Source organism: Anolis sagrei, chromosome 3 (genome assembly GCF_037176765.1).
Source record: "Anolis sagrei isolate rAnoSag1 chromosome 3, rAnoSag1.mat, whole genome shotgun sequence".
NCBI classification, from domain to species: Eukaryota; Metazoa; Chordata; class Lepidosauria; order Squamata; family Dactyloidae; genus Anolis; species Anolis sagrei.
The window spans coordinates 261,194,382-261,208,987 of NC_090023.1; the positions used below are offsets into that span (position 1 = coordinate 261,194,382).

General features: G+C 43.5%; 1 protein-coding gene across 1 annotated transcript in view; it reads left to right on the plus strand.

Annotated features, from left to right (window-relative positions):
• EPHB3 (EPH receptor B3) overlaps window positions 1-14,606 on the plus strand; it is a 145,994-nt gene that overhangs the window by 118,612 nt on the left and 12,776 nt on the right. The window contains exons 4-9 of the mRNA XM_060767418.2: window positions 1,116-1,271; window positions 6,975-7,310; window positions 11,315-11,439; window positions 13,432-13,600; window positions 13,717-13,822; window positions 14,303-14,355. Of these exons, the coding sequence (XP_060623401.2) occupies window positions 1,116-1,271; window positions 6,975-7,310; window positions 11,315-11,439; window positions 13,432-13,600; window positions 13,717-13,822; window positions 14,303-14,355 (945 nt within the window). The remainder of the gene's footprint in view (window positions 1-1,115; window positions 1,272-6,974; window positions 7,311-11,314; window positions 11,440-13,431; window positions 13,601-13,716; window positions 13,823-14,302; window positions 14,356-14,606) is intronic.

Below are 14,606 nucleotides of genomic sequence, written 5' to 3' on the forward strand. Positions count from 1 at the left end.
GGGCACAACTAGACTTAATGTCAGGGGAAAATCTTTTCCTTTACCTATCCATGAAAAACATCACAGATATACTGGGCTGGGTCACCTTGCCCTGGAACACGAAGAATTTAATTTGCAAAGGTTTTGCCATTGTTTTCCATTGTGTTTTGCCGACTAAGTTGTGGAGGAAGCTCTATCTTATTCCTGATTAAAGTATTGGAGAACTCAAGTGAAAAAGAGAATGTGTGAACTAGGAACTGGATCATTCATGCAACAAAGCTATTGTGTTTTATGCATTCAAGGATGGGAAAAGAAACATTTGAGGGTGCATCTACACTGTAAAACGAATGCAGTTTGCCACCACTGACATGACTCAGTTTTACAAAATCTGGAGCCTTCTTTGCCACAGAGGGCTGGTGGCTCACCAAACCACAACTCCCAGGATTCCATAGCATTGAGCCATGCCAGTTAAAGTGGTGCCAAACTGCATTATTTCTAAAATTTAGATGCAGCTTGAGTAAGAATAGTAGATTGACATTCAATGCAAGGCAGGTGAACCTAAAATGTTGCCTTTGATAGAGCAAGATATAGTCTTTTTCAGGACTGGAAATGTTAATGGGGTGGGAAGAAACAAATAGACTTTAGTACTCTGCAACAACATATAGTATGACCCTGTATCCATGGAATAAACAAGCAGTACAATGTTTTTACATCATGGACCAAGGCAGGTCCTCAAACTAAGGCTCAGGGGCCAGATACGGCCCTCCAAGGCCATTTACCCAGCCTTCACTCAGAGTCAACTTAAGTCTGAAACGACTTGAAAGCACACAACAACAACAACAATCCTATCTCATCAGCCAAAAGCAGGCCCACAGTTCCCATTGAAATACGAATAATTTTATATTTGTTAAAATTGTTCTTCATTTTAATTATTGTATTGTTTTGAAGTGTTTTTTGCAATACATATAAGATATGTTCAGTGTGCATATGAATTCATTCATGTTTTTTTTCAAATCATAATCCGGCCCTCCAACAGTTTGAGGGACTATGACCTGGCCCTCTGTTTAAAAGGTTTGAGGACCTCTGTCTTAGTACTGAGAGCTAATCTTTCTTTGCATGTGTGCGTTTTCTTGCAGCCTGTGGTCCCGGCACCTTCAAGTCAAAACAGGGAGAAAGTCTGTGCACCCCTTGTCCCCCTAACAGCCGAACAACCTCTGGAGCAGCCACCCTCTGCACTTGCCGCAACAACTATTTCCGAGCAGACACCGACCCCCCAGACAGCGCCTGCACCAGTAAGTCTTTCCTGAAAGGTTCTGTTTGTTTCAGAAATATTTCTTCAGGGTCTATTGTTCCGCTCTGTCTGGAGAGTCTCGAAGGAGTCAATGACTAGCACCCTGTTCTTGACCTATTCGTGCGTAAGAAGCATCTTATGGTGGGCACAGAGGGCAATTCACTTACTCTTCCATTCTAACAAAAAGCCTCCCACACCCAGTAGCTCTGAGAGACTATCTACACTGTTGAATTAATGCAGTTTGACACCACTTTAATTGCTAATGGAATCATACAAATTTATGTTGGTAAGATATCAGCACTCTTTAGTAGAAGAGGCTCAAGACCTTCAAAAGCTCCAGCTCTCAGGATTATTTAGCAGTGAACCATGGCAGTTAAAGTAGTGTCAAACTGTATTAATTCTACAGAATAGATGAACCCCAAGAGGGACCCTTGTTCCTGATGTTATACTGATGCAGAAGGGAGAAATATAGAAGGTGATTTCAGATAGTGAAAATCTTGCTGTTACCATCCTGAAGAAGGAAAAGACACATTCTTATTTCTTCCTCCCACCACTGAGATGAGAATAGGGCCCAGTTTACACTGGCCATTTAAAGCAGGTCTAAGCTATGTATTGTCGAAGGCTTTCATGGCTGGAATCACTGAGTTTCTGTGATTTTTCTGGGTTGTATAACCATGTTCCAGAAGCATTCTCTTCTGATGTTTTGCCCACATCTATGGCAGGCATTCTCAGAGGATGTGAGGCCTGTTGGAAACTAGGCAAGTGAAGTCAATATATCTCTGGAATGATGTCCAGGGTTGGAGTAAGAACTCTTCTCTGCTTGAGGCAAGTGTGAATGTTGCAATTGGTCAAACAACTTCAAACTACTAGGACTAGACAACAAAAGTGCACAAAAGAAAGCATGAGTTCTCAGCAGTGTGTGTAATCACCATCAGGGTCTCAATACCGGCTCCAGAATTTCCAATGTAATACATCTGCACAACAAAACTACTTTCTTCAGCGCCAACGTCTTAAGTGGTTAGTGTAAATGTGCCATAGCTGCTTCTCTATGGTCCAAATCGCCTGCCCCCCATTTTCACTGGTAAAAAAACAACTTTAGGGAGCCCCTTACCAGCCTTGTCATGTGATGGACAGCATGGAACTGCATATGCAGAAGTATGCACCAATGTGGGATCTCAGCCAATGTAAGTTTGAAGCCAAGTTTAATTTTCAAGAAGTCAGCCTGCAAAAAAAGCAAGGGGAAGATTCTCAATAACCACCAAAGTGTTTGTTTGCAAAGCTGTGAAGGGGGAACAAATGGGAATTGTGCCCAGAACAGGCAAATAGCAAAATATCCCCAGGGCCCATCCAAAAACCTGGTGCCATTCCTATCTGATTATGCATTGGGCTGGGTAGTTTTCTCAACTTTCGAAGGAGAATGATGAGAGGCTGGGCTGCAAAACAAGAAATCCCTGGGTAACCTTCGTCATGTACTTTATTTAGATCAGAGAAAGAAGCATGTGCCCCTCCAGGTCTTATTGGATGACATATCCTAGTAATTCTGAACAACATAGTCAATAATTAAGAATGCTGAGATTTATATGGTCCAGCAGCATCTGCAGGACATATGATTTCCATTCCTGCCTTGGTTGATCTATGGGAAGACCGCAAGCAGGGCATCAAGACTTGAACACAATACGGGGTATCTAGATCTTCACTTACTTCCTTTTCATGTGGAAGAAAAAATTATTTCCAACATTTCCTCTGTGTCTTGTACATTTCCACACATTTTTGGACAGTTTTCACTGGCTTTCCATATTTAGGAGCTTTGCAAGATATTAGGTATTTTGTATAAGTTTTTCATGAAAGACAGGTAGGTGCATACATAATAGATAATACATAATAATACATAATAGATAGATAGATAGATAGATAGATAGATAGATAGATAAATAGATAGAGTTATCACAAACACAAAAATCTCCTTCATGAAATTGTAGGAGAAAAGTGTGGACTTTTTGCTCTGACAAAGAGGTGAAAACTCTTGCAGCCGTTGACATGGTTCTTGAAAGAGTGTCCTAAAATGTCAACATACGTAAAAGTGACAACATTTGCAAAATTATTATTATTATTATTATTATTATTATTATTATTATTTATACCCCGCAAAGATTGCCAATGTTGGGGCATGTCTGGAGTCCTTGGAGAGAGAGTTCCAGAGTCGGGGGCCACCACAGAGAAGGTCCTGTTCCTCGTCCCCACCAAAAGTGCTTGCAGGTGGGATCATGAGCAGGGCCTCTCCAGATGATCGAAGGGAACGTGTGGGTTCATATATGGAGATGCGGTCACACAGATAGGCAGGTCCCAAACCTTTTAGGGCTTTGTAGGTGAGCACCTGCAGCTTGAATTGGGACCAGAAGATGAACGGCAGCCAATGGAGCTCCTTAAACAGGAGGGTTGACCTCTCTCTGTAAGGAGCGCCAGTTAACAACCTGGCCGCCGACAGTTGGACCAGTTGGAATTTCTGAGCCGTTTTCAAGGGCAGCCCCACGTAGAGCGCATTACAGTAGTCCAATCTTTCCATCTCTTGTACAGTTGTAGCCTCTGTTCATACTCCCCAACACTGATATCATTTCCTCTGGTACTCAAGGCAATACATCACAACTTCAATGCTCCTGTCCATATCCATCATGACTTTGATACTCCTGTCCACTATGAATTTGTTCAGTCCTTTTTGGAAACCATCCAAATGTTTGCTGGCCTGCACTGAATTTCACGTTTAACCGTTTCATGCTGGAAAGTGCCAAATGGGCTCATTCTGCGTATCCTCCTGTGCTTCTCAGGGGCTGCCAGCCCCCTTCCTTCAGGATGTGGAAGGAGCTGCCCCAATTATTTCCTAAAGCAGCACATGGGTTCATTTATATGTTCATCCATCACCTTATTAAAAAAAGCCCTCAAACATTTTCAAAATATTTGCAAAGCTGCTTTGCAAATGTGCATGTGTGTGTGTTATTGATGTCATAAATGCTAGCCAGGTGGTGTTTTCTTCTGCCTGCTTTTCCCAAGTTCATATTCAGCCGTAAAAGTTGCCTTACCATTTTTTTCCCTCAGAGCTCACTCAATTTAGGAGAAAAAAGTACATTTGTACTGAAAGAAGTAAGAGTACATCTACACTGTAGAATTAATGCAGTTTGACACCACATTTACCCACCAGGACTTAGCTCTATGGGATCATGGGAGCTGTGGTTTTAAAAGGGTTTAACACGGACATGGGTAAACTTTGGCCCTCCAGATGTTTTGGACTTCAGCTCCCACAATTCCTAACAGCAGGTGGGAGTTGAAATCCAAAACACATGGAGGGTTGAAGTTTCCCCATGCCTGATCTAACCTCTCCCAAATAATGCTGGTGTCTCACCAAACTACAAATCCCAGGATTCCATAGCATTGGACCCTGACAGTTAAAGTGGCATCAAAGTGTGTTAATTCTGCAGAATAGATGAACCCTGAGCAAGTTGCCCAACCTCTGTTAATGCTGTTCTGAATCAGAGGTGGTTTTTCAGGGTGCTTTTTCTACAAATCAGCCACCCAGTTTAACCAGTAGCAATTGCTGACTCAAAAAGTCCCCAAAAATCCCATTTTGATAAGGGGGCACTTAGAGAAATGCCTGATGGCCCAAGTGAATAGATAGGATAAGAGGCTTTGGATAAACTGACTATGGACTGTTTAGAATAGGCTTTAAACATTTAAATCAGCACTTTGAATTAGTCGGGGAATAAATTTATAGCCAGTGCAAGTAGTATAATATGATTTTATATAGTTTTAGTGAACAGTCTGGTCACCTTGCTTTAACCTAGTGCATACATGTGACTACCAGGGCATAAAAGTGGGTTTTTGTAGGTTTTTTCAGATTGTATGGCCATGTTTTAGAAGCATTCTCTCCTGATGTTTCGCCTGCATCTGTGGCAAGCCTCCTCAGAGGTTGTGCGCAACCTCTGAGGATGCTTGCCACATATGCAGGTGAAACATCAGGAGGGAATGCTTCTAGAACATGGCCATACAACCCGAAAAACTTACAACAACCCAGCGATTCCGCCCATGAAAGCCTTCGACAATACATAGAGCAGAAAAGTTTCAATATTATTCTCCAGGTAGGGTTGTATGTACTATATTTGGCAGATACACTTATTTTCTGATAATTTTCTGGTACTAACTGTTTGCCTAGCTATCACAGAATTTCAGTCCTTCCCTTCAGAAAATGCTTGCCAACCTCTCCCTATGGATTAAGGTGGGAAAACAACAGATTAAACACATCATTTATAACATCAATCAAACACAATTGATGGGCACATATCCTCGGTTTGAAACATGCAGCACCAATTAAAAATACACAATCAGTCAAAAGAACATGCATCAGTTCTCTCTATAAGTATGTATGGATGTATAAATAATTTTTATTAAGGTATATTTTCCAAAAAGAAGAATAAAGGTAAAAAAAACTACATATGATATTTTGCCAGAAGACATTGGCTTTTAATGCTGTATTAAATTCAGATAGTGTATCCAGACAGCTGGAATGTGTCCAGAGGAGGGCGACTAAAATGATCAAGGGTCTGGAGAACAAGCCCTATGAGGAGCGGCTTAAGGAGCTGGGCATGTTTAGCCTGAAGAAGAGAAGGCTGAGAGGAGACATGATAGCCATGTATAAATACGTGGGAAGAAGTCATAGGGAAGAGGGAGCAAACTTGTTTTCTGCTGTCCCGGAGACTAGGATGCAGAATAATGGCTTCAAACTACAGGAAAGGAGTATCCACCTGAACATGAGGAAGAACTTCCTAACTGTGAGAGCCATTCAGCAGTGGAACTCTCTGCCCCGGAGTGTGATGGAGGCTCCTTCTTAGGAAGCTTTTAAACAGAGGCTGGATGGCCATCTGACAGGAGTGCTTTGAATGCAATATTCCTGCTTCTTGGCAGGAGGTTGGACTGGATGGCCCATGAGGTCTCTTCCAACTCTTTGATTCTATGAGTCTAGTGTATCCTGCTGTTGAAGCTCCTCTAGCAGGTCATTCACAATTTGAGGGCAGCTAAAGAAAAAGTCTCCTAAGTAACTATTGTTAATCTAATCCTGGCTGGTTGAAGTAAATATGCCCCAGAGAGTGTACAGAGTGGATTACACAAGGGAAGACAACCCTGGGCCCATATATGTGGAGCTTTAAAGGTAATAACTAGCACTTTGTACCTTGCATGGAAAGTAATTGGCAGGAAGAATATTCATCAAAATCCTCCACTCATCTATAAATAGGATGGAGGAATTGACATAGAACTGTGGATTCACTTCCAATACTATTGCCTGTTCTTTGCAGTTCTCCTCTTTGCCCAGTATGTTCTTTCATCCAACATTATGAATTTGCAATATGGTTTTCTTGCCAGATTTCCTTAGAGGATGTCTTTCTCTTTTGGCATTCTCCAAATTCTGGAGAATTCAGTCTTCATCCAAAGGATATTCAGGAAAAAAATATTCTCTAATCATTTCCCCACCCCTGAATAGCTTAATTCTAGAAAAACTATTTTTTGCCCCTTCCCTAAAACGTTTCCAGTTTTCTCATGACTTGTATAAAGTACTGAAGTATTATACTGAGAGTAAGGCTTTAGTGTAAGCCCAGTATTTAGCAGGAAGGAGAAGACTCAGGCTTCTTCAGTACCTTGAACAATGTTGATCCACCCGCAGGTGTCCCGTCGGCCCCACGCAGCGTCATATCCAATGTGAACGAGACGTCACTGGTCCTGGAATGGAACGAGCCCCGGGACTCGGGTGGCCGAGACGACCTGCTCTATAATGTCATCTGCAAGAAGTGCAGCGTGGAGCGTCGTCTGTGCATGCGCTGTGACGACAACGTGGAGTTTGTCCCCCGCCAGCTTGGTCTGACCGAGAGGCACATCTACATCAGCAACCTGATGGCCCATACGCAGTACACCTTCGAGATCCAAGCTGTGAATGGCGTCTCCAGTAAGAACCCCCAGAACCCCCAGTTTGCCTCTGTGAACATCACCACCAACCAAGCAGGTGAGTACACCTTGAGTCTTTCCCAGGGAATTGGTATTTAGAGACCCCCTGAGAATATCAATAGTCAACATATATGGTCTGTATTGACAGACAAGAACCTTCAAGATTGTGGTTCCGGGCAAAGTTTGGCCTTGAGTTGGTATTTTGTAGGCGCCGCGGAATCCTGGGGAGAGGAATTTGATCTTTCCTTTAACAAAGGATTCCAAATTTCAGCATTGCAGAAAATGTGAACATGTTGGTGGTTTTTGTTTGAGGCATTCGAAGGTGAGGGAGGATAAAATTAGCTCTGTTCTTTATTTCTAAAATATTGGCCAGCCAGCCGATAAACAAAGCTAATTTTTGTGAATTTGAGTCAGCTGCCATGCATAGAAGGAAACAAGCTAGTGAAAACAAAGCTGGCTAGATATTGGAAAGAGAAAGATGGAGGCCGTAACACCTATAATCCCCATTTCTTATTTATTCGTAAACACCCTCTTTCCGTGGAGCCCCCGGTGGCGCAGTGGGTTAAACCCCTGTGCCGGCAGGACTGAAGACCGACAGGTCGCAGGTTCGAATCCGGGGAGAGGCGGTTGAGCTCCCTCTATCAGCTCCAGCTCCTCATGCAGGGACATGAGAGAAGCCTCCCACAAGGATGATAAAAACATCAATTCATTCGGGCGTCTACTGGGCAACGTCCTTGCAGACGGCCAATTCTCTCACACCAGAAGCAGCTTGCAGTTTCTCAAGTCACTCCTGACATGACAAAAAAAAAACATCTTTCCATGTGGCCTCAGAGACAGACATTTCTATAGGCACTTTCTGGTACAGAAGGCTAAAGACTTTGCAAAACTGCAACTCCCAGGATTCAGTTGAGTCATGGCAGTTAAAGTAGTATTAAACTGCATTCATTCTATAGTGTAAGTGTACCCTTAAAAGGTGGTAGAAATACCTCCTGAGGACAGATCCAGTCTAGTATTTACATGTGAGAATGAAGGCACAAGCTGTCTAGGGAAGCGTTTCTCAACCTGGGGGGTCAGGACCCCTTGGGTGGTCACATGGGGGTGTCAGAGATGTCGCCAAAGACCATCATTTTCTGTTGGCCATGGGAAGTTTGGCCCAGTTCTATCGTTGGTGGGGTTTAGAATTCTTTTTTATTGTAGGTGAACTATAAATCCCAACAATTACAACTCCAAAATCATAGAATCATAGAATCATAGAGTTGGAAGAGACCTCAAGGGCCATCCAGTCCAACCCCCTGCTAAGAAGCAGGAATATTGTCAAATCACCCCTGACAAATGGCCATCCAGCCTCTGCTTAAAAGCTTCCAAAGAAGGAGCCTCCACCACACTCCGGGGCAGAGAGTTCCACTGCTGAACGGCTCTCACAGTCAGGAAGTTCTTCCTAATGTTCAGATGGAATCTCCTCTCTTGTAGTTTGAAGCCATTGTTCCGCGTCCTAGTCTCCAAGGAAGCAGAAAACAAGCTTGCTCCCTCCTCCCTGTGGCTTCCTCTCACATATTTATACATGGCTATCATATCTCCTCTCAGCCTTCTCTTCTTCAGGCTAAACATGCCCAGTTCCCTAAGCCGCTCCTCATAGGGCTTGTTCTCCAGACCCTTGATCATTTTAGTCGCCCTCCTCTGGACACATTCCAGCTTGTCAATATCTCTCTTGAATTGTGGTGCCCAGAATTGGACACAATATTCCAGATGTGGTCTAACCAACGCAGAATAGAGGGGTAGCATTACTTCCTTAGATCTAGACACTATGCTCCTATTGATGCAGGCCAAAATCCCATTGGCTTTTTTTGCCGCCACATCACATTGTTGGCTCATGTTTAACTTGTTGTCCACGAGGACTCCCAAGATCTTTTTCACACGTACTGCTCTTGAGCCAGGCGTCCCCCATTCTGTATCTTTGCATTTCATTTTTTCTGCCAAAGTGGAGTATCTTGCATTTGTCACTGTTGAACTTCATTTTGTTAGTTTTGGCCCATCTCTCTAATCTGTCAAGATCGTTTTGAATTCTGCTCCTGTCCTCTGGACTATTGGCTATCCCTCCCAATTTGGTGTCGTCTGCAAACTTGATGATCATGCCTTCTAGCCCTTCATCTAAGTCATTAATAAAGATGTTGAACAGGACCGGGCCCAGGACGGAACCCTGCGGCACTCCGCTCGTCACTTCTTTCCAAGATGAAGAGGAAGCATTAGTGAGCACTCTCTGTGTTCGTCCACTTAACCAATTACAGATCCACCTCACTGTAGTTTTGCCTAGCCCACATTGGACTAGTTTCCTTGCCAGAAGGTCATGGGGGACCTTGTCGAAGGCTTTACTGAAATCCAGGTACGCTACATCCACGGCATTCCCCGCATCTACCCAGCTTGTAGCTCTATCGAAGAAAGAGATCAGATTAGTCTGGCATGACTTGTTTTTGATAAATCCATGTTGACTATTAGCGATGACTGCATTTGTTTCTAAGTGTTTGCAGACCGCTTCCTTAACAATCTTTTCCAGAATCTTGCCCGGTATCGACGTGAGGCTGACCGGACGGTAGTTGTTTGGGTCGTCCTTTTTTCCCTTCTTGAAGATTGGGACCACATTGGCCCTCCTCCAATCTGCTGGAACTTCTCCCGTTCTCCAAGAACTCTCAAAGATGGTTGCCAATGGTTCCGAAATGACTTCCGCTAGTTCCTTCAATACTCTGGGGTGTAGTTGATCTGGCCCTGGGGACTTGAACTCATTAAGAGTGGCCAGGTATTCCTGGACGACTTCTTTCCCAATTTGGGGTTGGATGTCCTCCAATCCCTCATCCACTCCATCTTGCTGAGGTTGAAGACTCTCTTTTTGTGAGAATACCGAGGCAAAGAAGGCATTAAGTAGTTCTGCCTTTTCCCTATCCCCTGTCAGCATTGCCCCATCTTCTCCTCGAAGAGGTCCTATCGCCTCCTTGTTTTTCCTTTTTCTACTGACATAAGAATAGAAGCCCTTTTTATTGTTTTTAATGTCCCTGGCAAGTCTGAGCTCGTTTTTTGCTTTAGCCTTGCGGACCTTTTCCCTACAGGTGTTGGCTATTTGTTTGAATTCTTCTTTGGTGATTTCTCCCTTTTTCCACTTCTTGTGCATGTCCCTTTTGTGTCTTAGCGCAGTTAGAAGTTCTTTGGACATCCATTCTGGCTTCTTTGCACTTGTCCTATTTTTTCTCTTTGTTGGCACGGTTTGCAATTGCGCCTTGAGTATTTCACTCTTGAGAAATTCCCATCCATCCGTCGCTCCCTTGTCTTTTAGTATCTGTGTCCACGGAATGCTGCTCAGCGTTTCCTTCATTTTTTGGAAATCAGCTCTCCTAAAGTCCAAAATGCGGGTTTGACTTGTCTTAGTTTCGGCCTTCCTTTGTACCTCAAATTGCAGGAGCAATGTCAAAGTCTATTTTCCCCAAACTCTGCCAGTGTTCACATTTGGGCATATTGAGTATTCCTGCCAAGTTTAGTCCAGATCCATCATTGTTTGAGTCCCCAGTGCTCTCTGGATGGAGGTGAACTACAACTCTCAAAGTCAATGCCCATCAAACCATTTCAGTATTTTCTATTGGTCATGGGAGTTTTATGGGCCAAGTTTGGTTCAGTTCCATCGTTGGTGGAGTTCGGAATGCTCTTTCATTGTAGGTGAACTATAAATCCCAGCAACTACAACTCCCAAATGACAAAATCAATCCCCCTCCAACCCCACCAGGATTCAAATGTGGGCGTATGAAGTATTTGTGCCAAATTTGGTCCAGTGAATGAAAATACATCCTGAATATCAGATATTTACATTATGATTCATAACAGTAGCAAAGTTACAGTTATGAAGTAGCAAGAAAAATAATTGTATTGTTTTGGGTCACCACAACATGAGAAACTGTATTAAGGGGTCTCAGCATTAGGAAGGTTGAGAACCACTCATCTAGGGAGCCTACCTGGTATGAGCCACATGGCTGTTGCTCCTTTAGCAAAGGAGAGGGGCTGAGACTTGTCCTTTTTCTCCAGCTCCTTCTGCAGTTCCTACTATGCACCTGCATGGCAGCACCGGAAGCAGCATGACCCTTTCCTGGGAACCACCCAAACAGCCCAACGGGATCATCCTGGACTATGAGATCAAGTACTTTGAGAAGGTAAGGTCAATCCGTTGGCAGGAATTCTGCGCTGTTGAGTATTAGGGTTAAAGCTTGTGCACAAGGACAAGTGGTGCAAGTGATGGAGAGATGAACTGGCCAGGCCAAAGTAAATACAAAGAGTGTGAGCTCAGAAACAGAAATATCATTTTGGACCAGCCCTTGTTTCTCATCTTCAGACTCCTGTCTGCAATAGGGAGATAATGAAATCAGCATATTGATAGGATTTTTGGAATAATATATATGAAAGATTTTGACAACTGAAGATGTTATCTAGCTTCTTCATTTTTAGTGGTAGTTTTAGTCATCGCCCCTGCACCTCCTCCTCCTCCTCTTCATAAATATCATTGTTATTACAGTAGGACCCCACTGCCTTCAGGTGATATGTTCCCAGTCAGACTACAGTCACCGGAAACTGTAGATAATAATTTGGAACATCATTAAAATAAATTATTTCCTGTCCCAGCATACCATTGAGTTGTGCTGGGTGACCTTTGTATTTATATATTTACTCAATTTCTATCCTGCTCTTCTCACCCTTGCAGGGGACTCAGAGTGGCATATGTAATGGCAATATTCAATGCCGCATATTCAACAACATAAAATACACTACATCAATGCAATAAACAAGTAAAATAGATCATAAAACTATTTAAACATAATATCCAATCTTAAGGTCATCATTTCCTTGCTACACTTTGCCTGATTGCAAAGCCAAGTTGTAACTTTTTTTCCTGAATACCAGGAGAGAGGGAGGCAGGATGATATCATTGGGGAGGGAGTTCAACAACTGAGGGGCCACCACTGGGAAGGCCCTGTGTCTCGTTCCCATCAATCATGCTCGCGGTGAGAGTGGGACTTAGAACAGAGCCCCTCCCCCCCCCCACACACACATTTCATAGGGAGAAATACGTTCTGACAGGTAAGTTGGACCAGAGCTGTTTAGAGCTTTATAGACCAAAGCCAGCACTTTGAATTGTGCTCGGTAGCAGACTGGCAGCCATTGGAGCTGACATAGCAGGAGGCTTGTATGCTCCCTGTACATCGCTCCGGTGAGAAATCTGGCTGCCGCCCATTGGACTACTTTGAGCTTCAAAACCATATTCAAAGGTAGCCCAACATAGAGCATGCTGCAGTAATCTATTCTAGACTACCATGGCCAAGTCTGACTTCCCAGGGTACGGACACAGCTGTCACACAAGTTTTAATTGTGCGAAAGCTCCCTGGCTACCACCAAGTCCTGGGGTTCCAGGCTCAGCGACCTAGAGATTCATACAGAGGTGTCTTCTGGCAAAAGCACCCCATATTTGCGCTGGAGGTCCTAGCAAAAATCTAGAGTGACAGTTCTTCTCCCCGCCCCCCTCCCAGAATGGGTAAATGAAACCACAGTTACAGATTCCACAGTTATGGAATCTATGCAATCTTATGTCAAAATTACCATATTTTCATTATTATTATGCCCTGCCATTTTCCTAACATTGACTCAACACCTATTACCGTCTTTACCTTAAAAGCCTTCAAAACCCTTCACTTGCCAATGGAAGGAGACTGGCTCATTTTTGCCTCCCTTGGGAATGAGTTCCGAAGTCTAGATACTAAGATGCTGCTAATTAGAGTAGGTGGTAATCAGGTAGTTGGATAATACTCAGGCGTTACTTCTTGTGTAAACTGATACAGTCCTCAGAGAAACCAAGTTCTTCCTTTCATTTCATATACATCTTTGGCCTTACAGTTTAATGGTGTAACATTAGAAAATGTTGGCCATTTCCGCTACCTTGACAGCCACCTCTCCACCAAGGTCAACATCAACACCAAAATACAACACCGCCTGAGCTCTGCGAGTGCAGCATTTTTCCGAATGAAGCAGAGAGTGTTTGAGGACCGGGACATCCGTAGGGGATCTTTGGCCTATACAGTTTTATTCGACTCTATTAAGGTTCAGAAAGTAAACAAGCTGAGGTTGACACACATCTTTCCCATTTTACCCAACAGCAGGGCCAAAGTGATGGCATTGCCAATACGGTCACCAGCCAGAAGAGCATGGTTCGCTTGGAAGGGCTGAAACCCAACGCTGGCTACATGATACAAGTCCGGGCCCGCACAGTGGCCGGTTATGGCCAGTACAGCCTCCCAATGGAATTTCGGACACCAGTAGAGGATGGTATGCATTTTCTACCCCTTCCTGCCTTCCGTACATATGCTCTTCCCTTCCTACCTCTTTCTTGGTGCTGTGCTGCTGCCTTCCAACACTCCTGTCCTTCCTCTCTCCCATAACAGGCTCCAGCAGCAAGAGTTTCCAAGAACTGCCTCTTATTGTGGGATCGGCAACTGCAGGCCTAGTCTTTGTGATCGCTGTGGTGGTAATCGCCATTGTCTGCTTCAGGTACTAGCTCTTGAAGGCCTTGCAATATGGGAAGTGAGGGGTCAAGTCAAGGATCCTATTACATTGGGATTGGGTCTTCTGTCTGCATCAGAGAATACGTAGCTTTCCAGAGGATGGAGATATGCCTATCTCATGATCAAAATAATGGAAGCTGCAATCCAATACCATTAGAAGAGCCACACATTTTCAACTCTTAATCCACAAACTCTTTCTGGGACCTATCAAATGCTCCCCAGCTGTTATCCGTGCCTGTGTGAGGATAATGAACATGCATTTGTTAACTTTGAATGTTGACATGTTGATTGTAATGCCAGAATAAATGTTTGACTCTTGGGGAAATGGCAGAATGGATGACAACTCTCTCTGGTTCATGGGTGTGTATGTGCAAATAAGTATGTAGTCCGGTGCTCAGATCTTTGTGAGGAGATGACCAGGATAATTGCTGTGTGTTTGATTATTCTTTTTGTCTCTCTTTGGTAGGAAGCAACATAACAGTTCAGATTCAGAGTATACAGAGAAACTCCAGCAATACAGTGAGTATCAACCTGAGCATAGAGACAGCAGAGTTTCCCATGCATGTGAAAGTTTGCCTTATAGATGATGCTTACTTACATATTGGTGAAGCAACTCAAGGCCTAGCTTTCATACTCATGCATGAAAATTATTTATTTATTTATTTAAAACATTTATATTCCGCCCTTCTCACCCCGAAGGGGACTCAGGATGGAGCACAGCATATATATGGGAAACATTCAATGCTGGGACACAAATTCACATACTCATA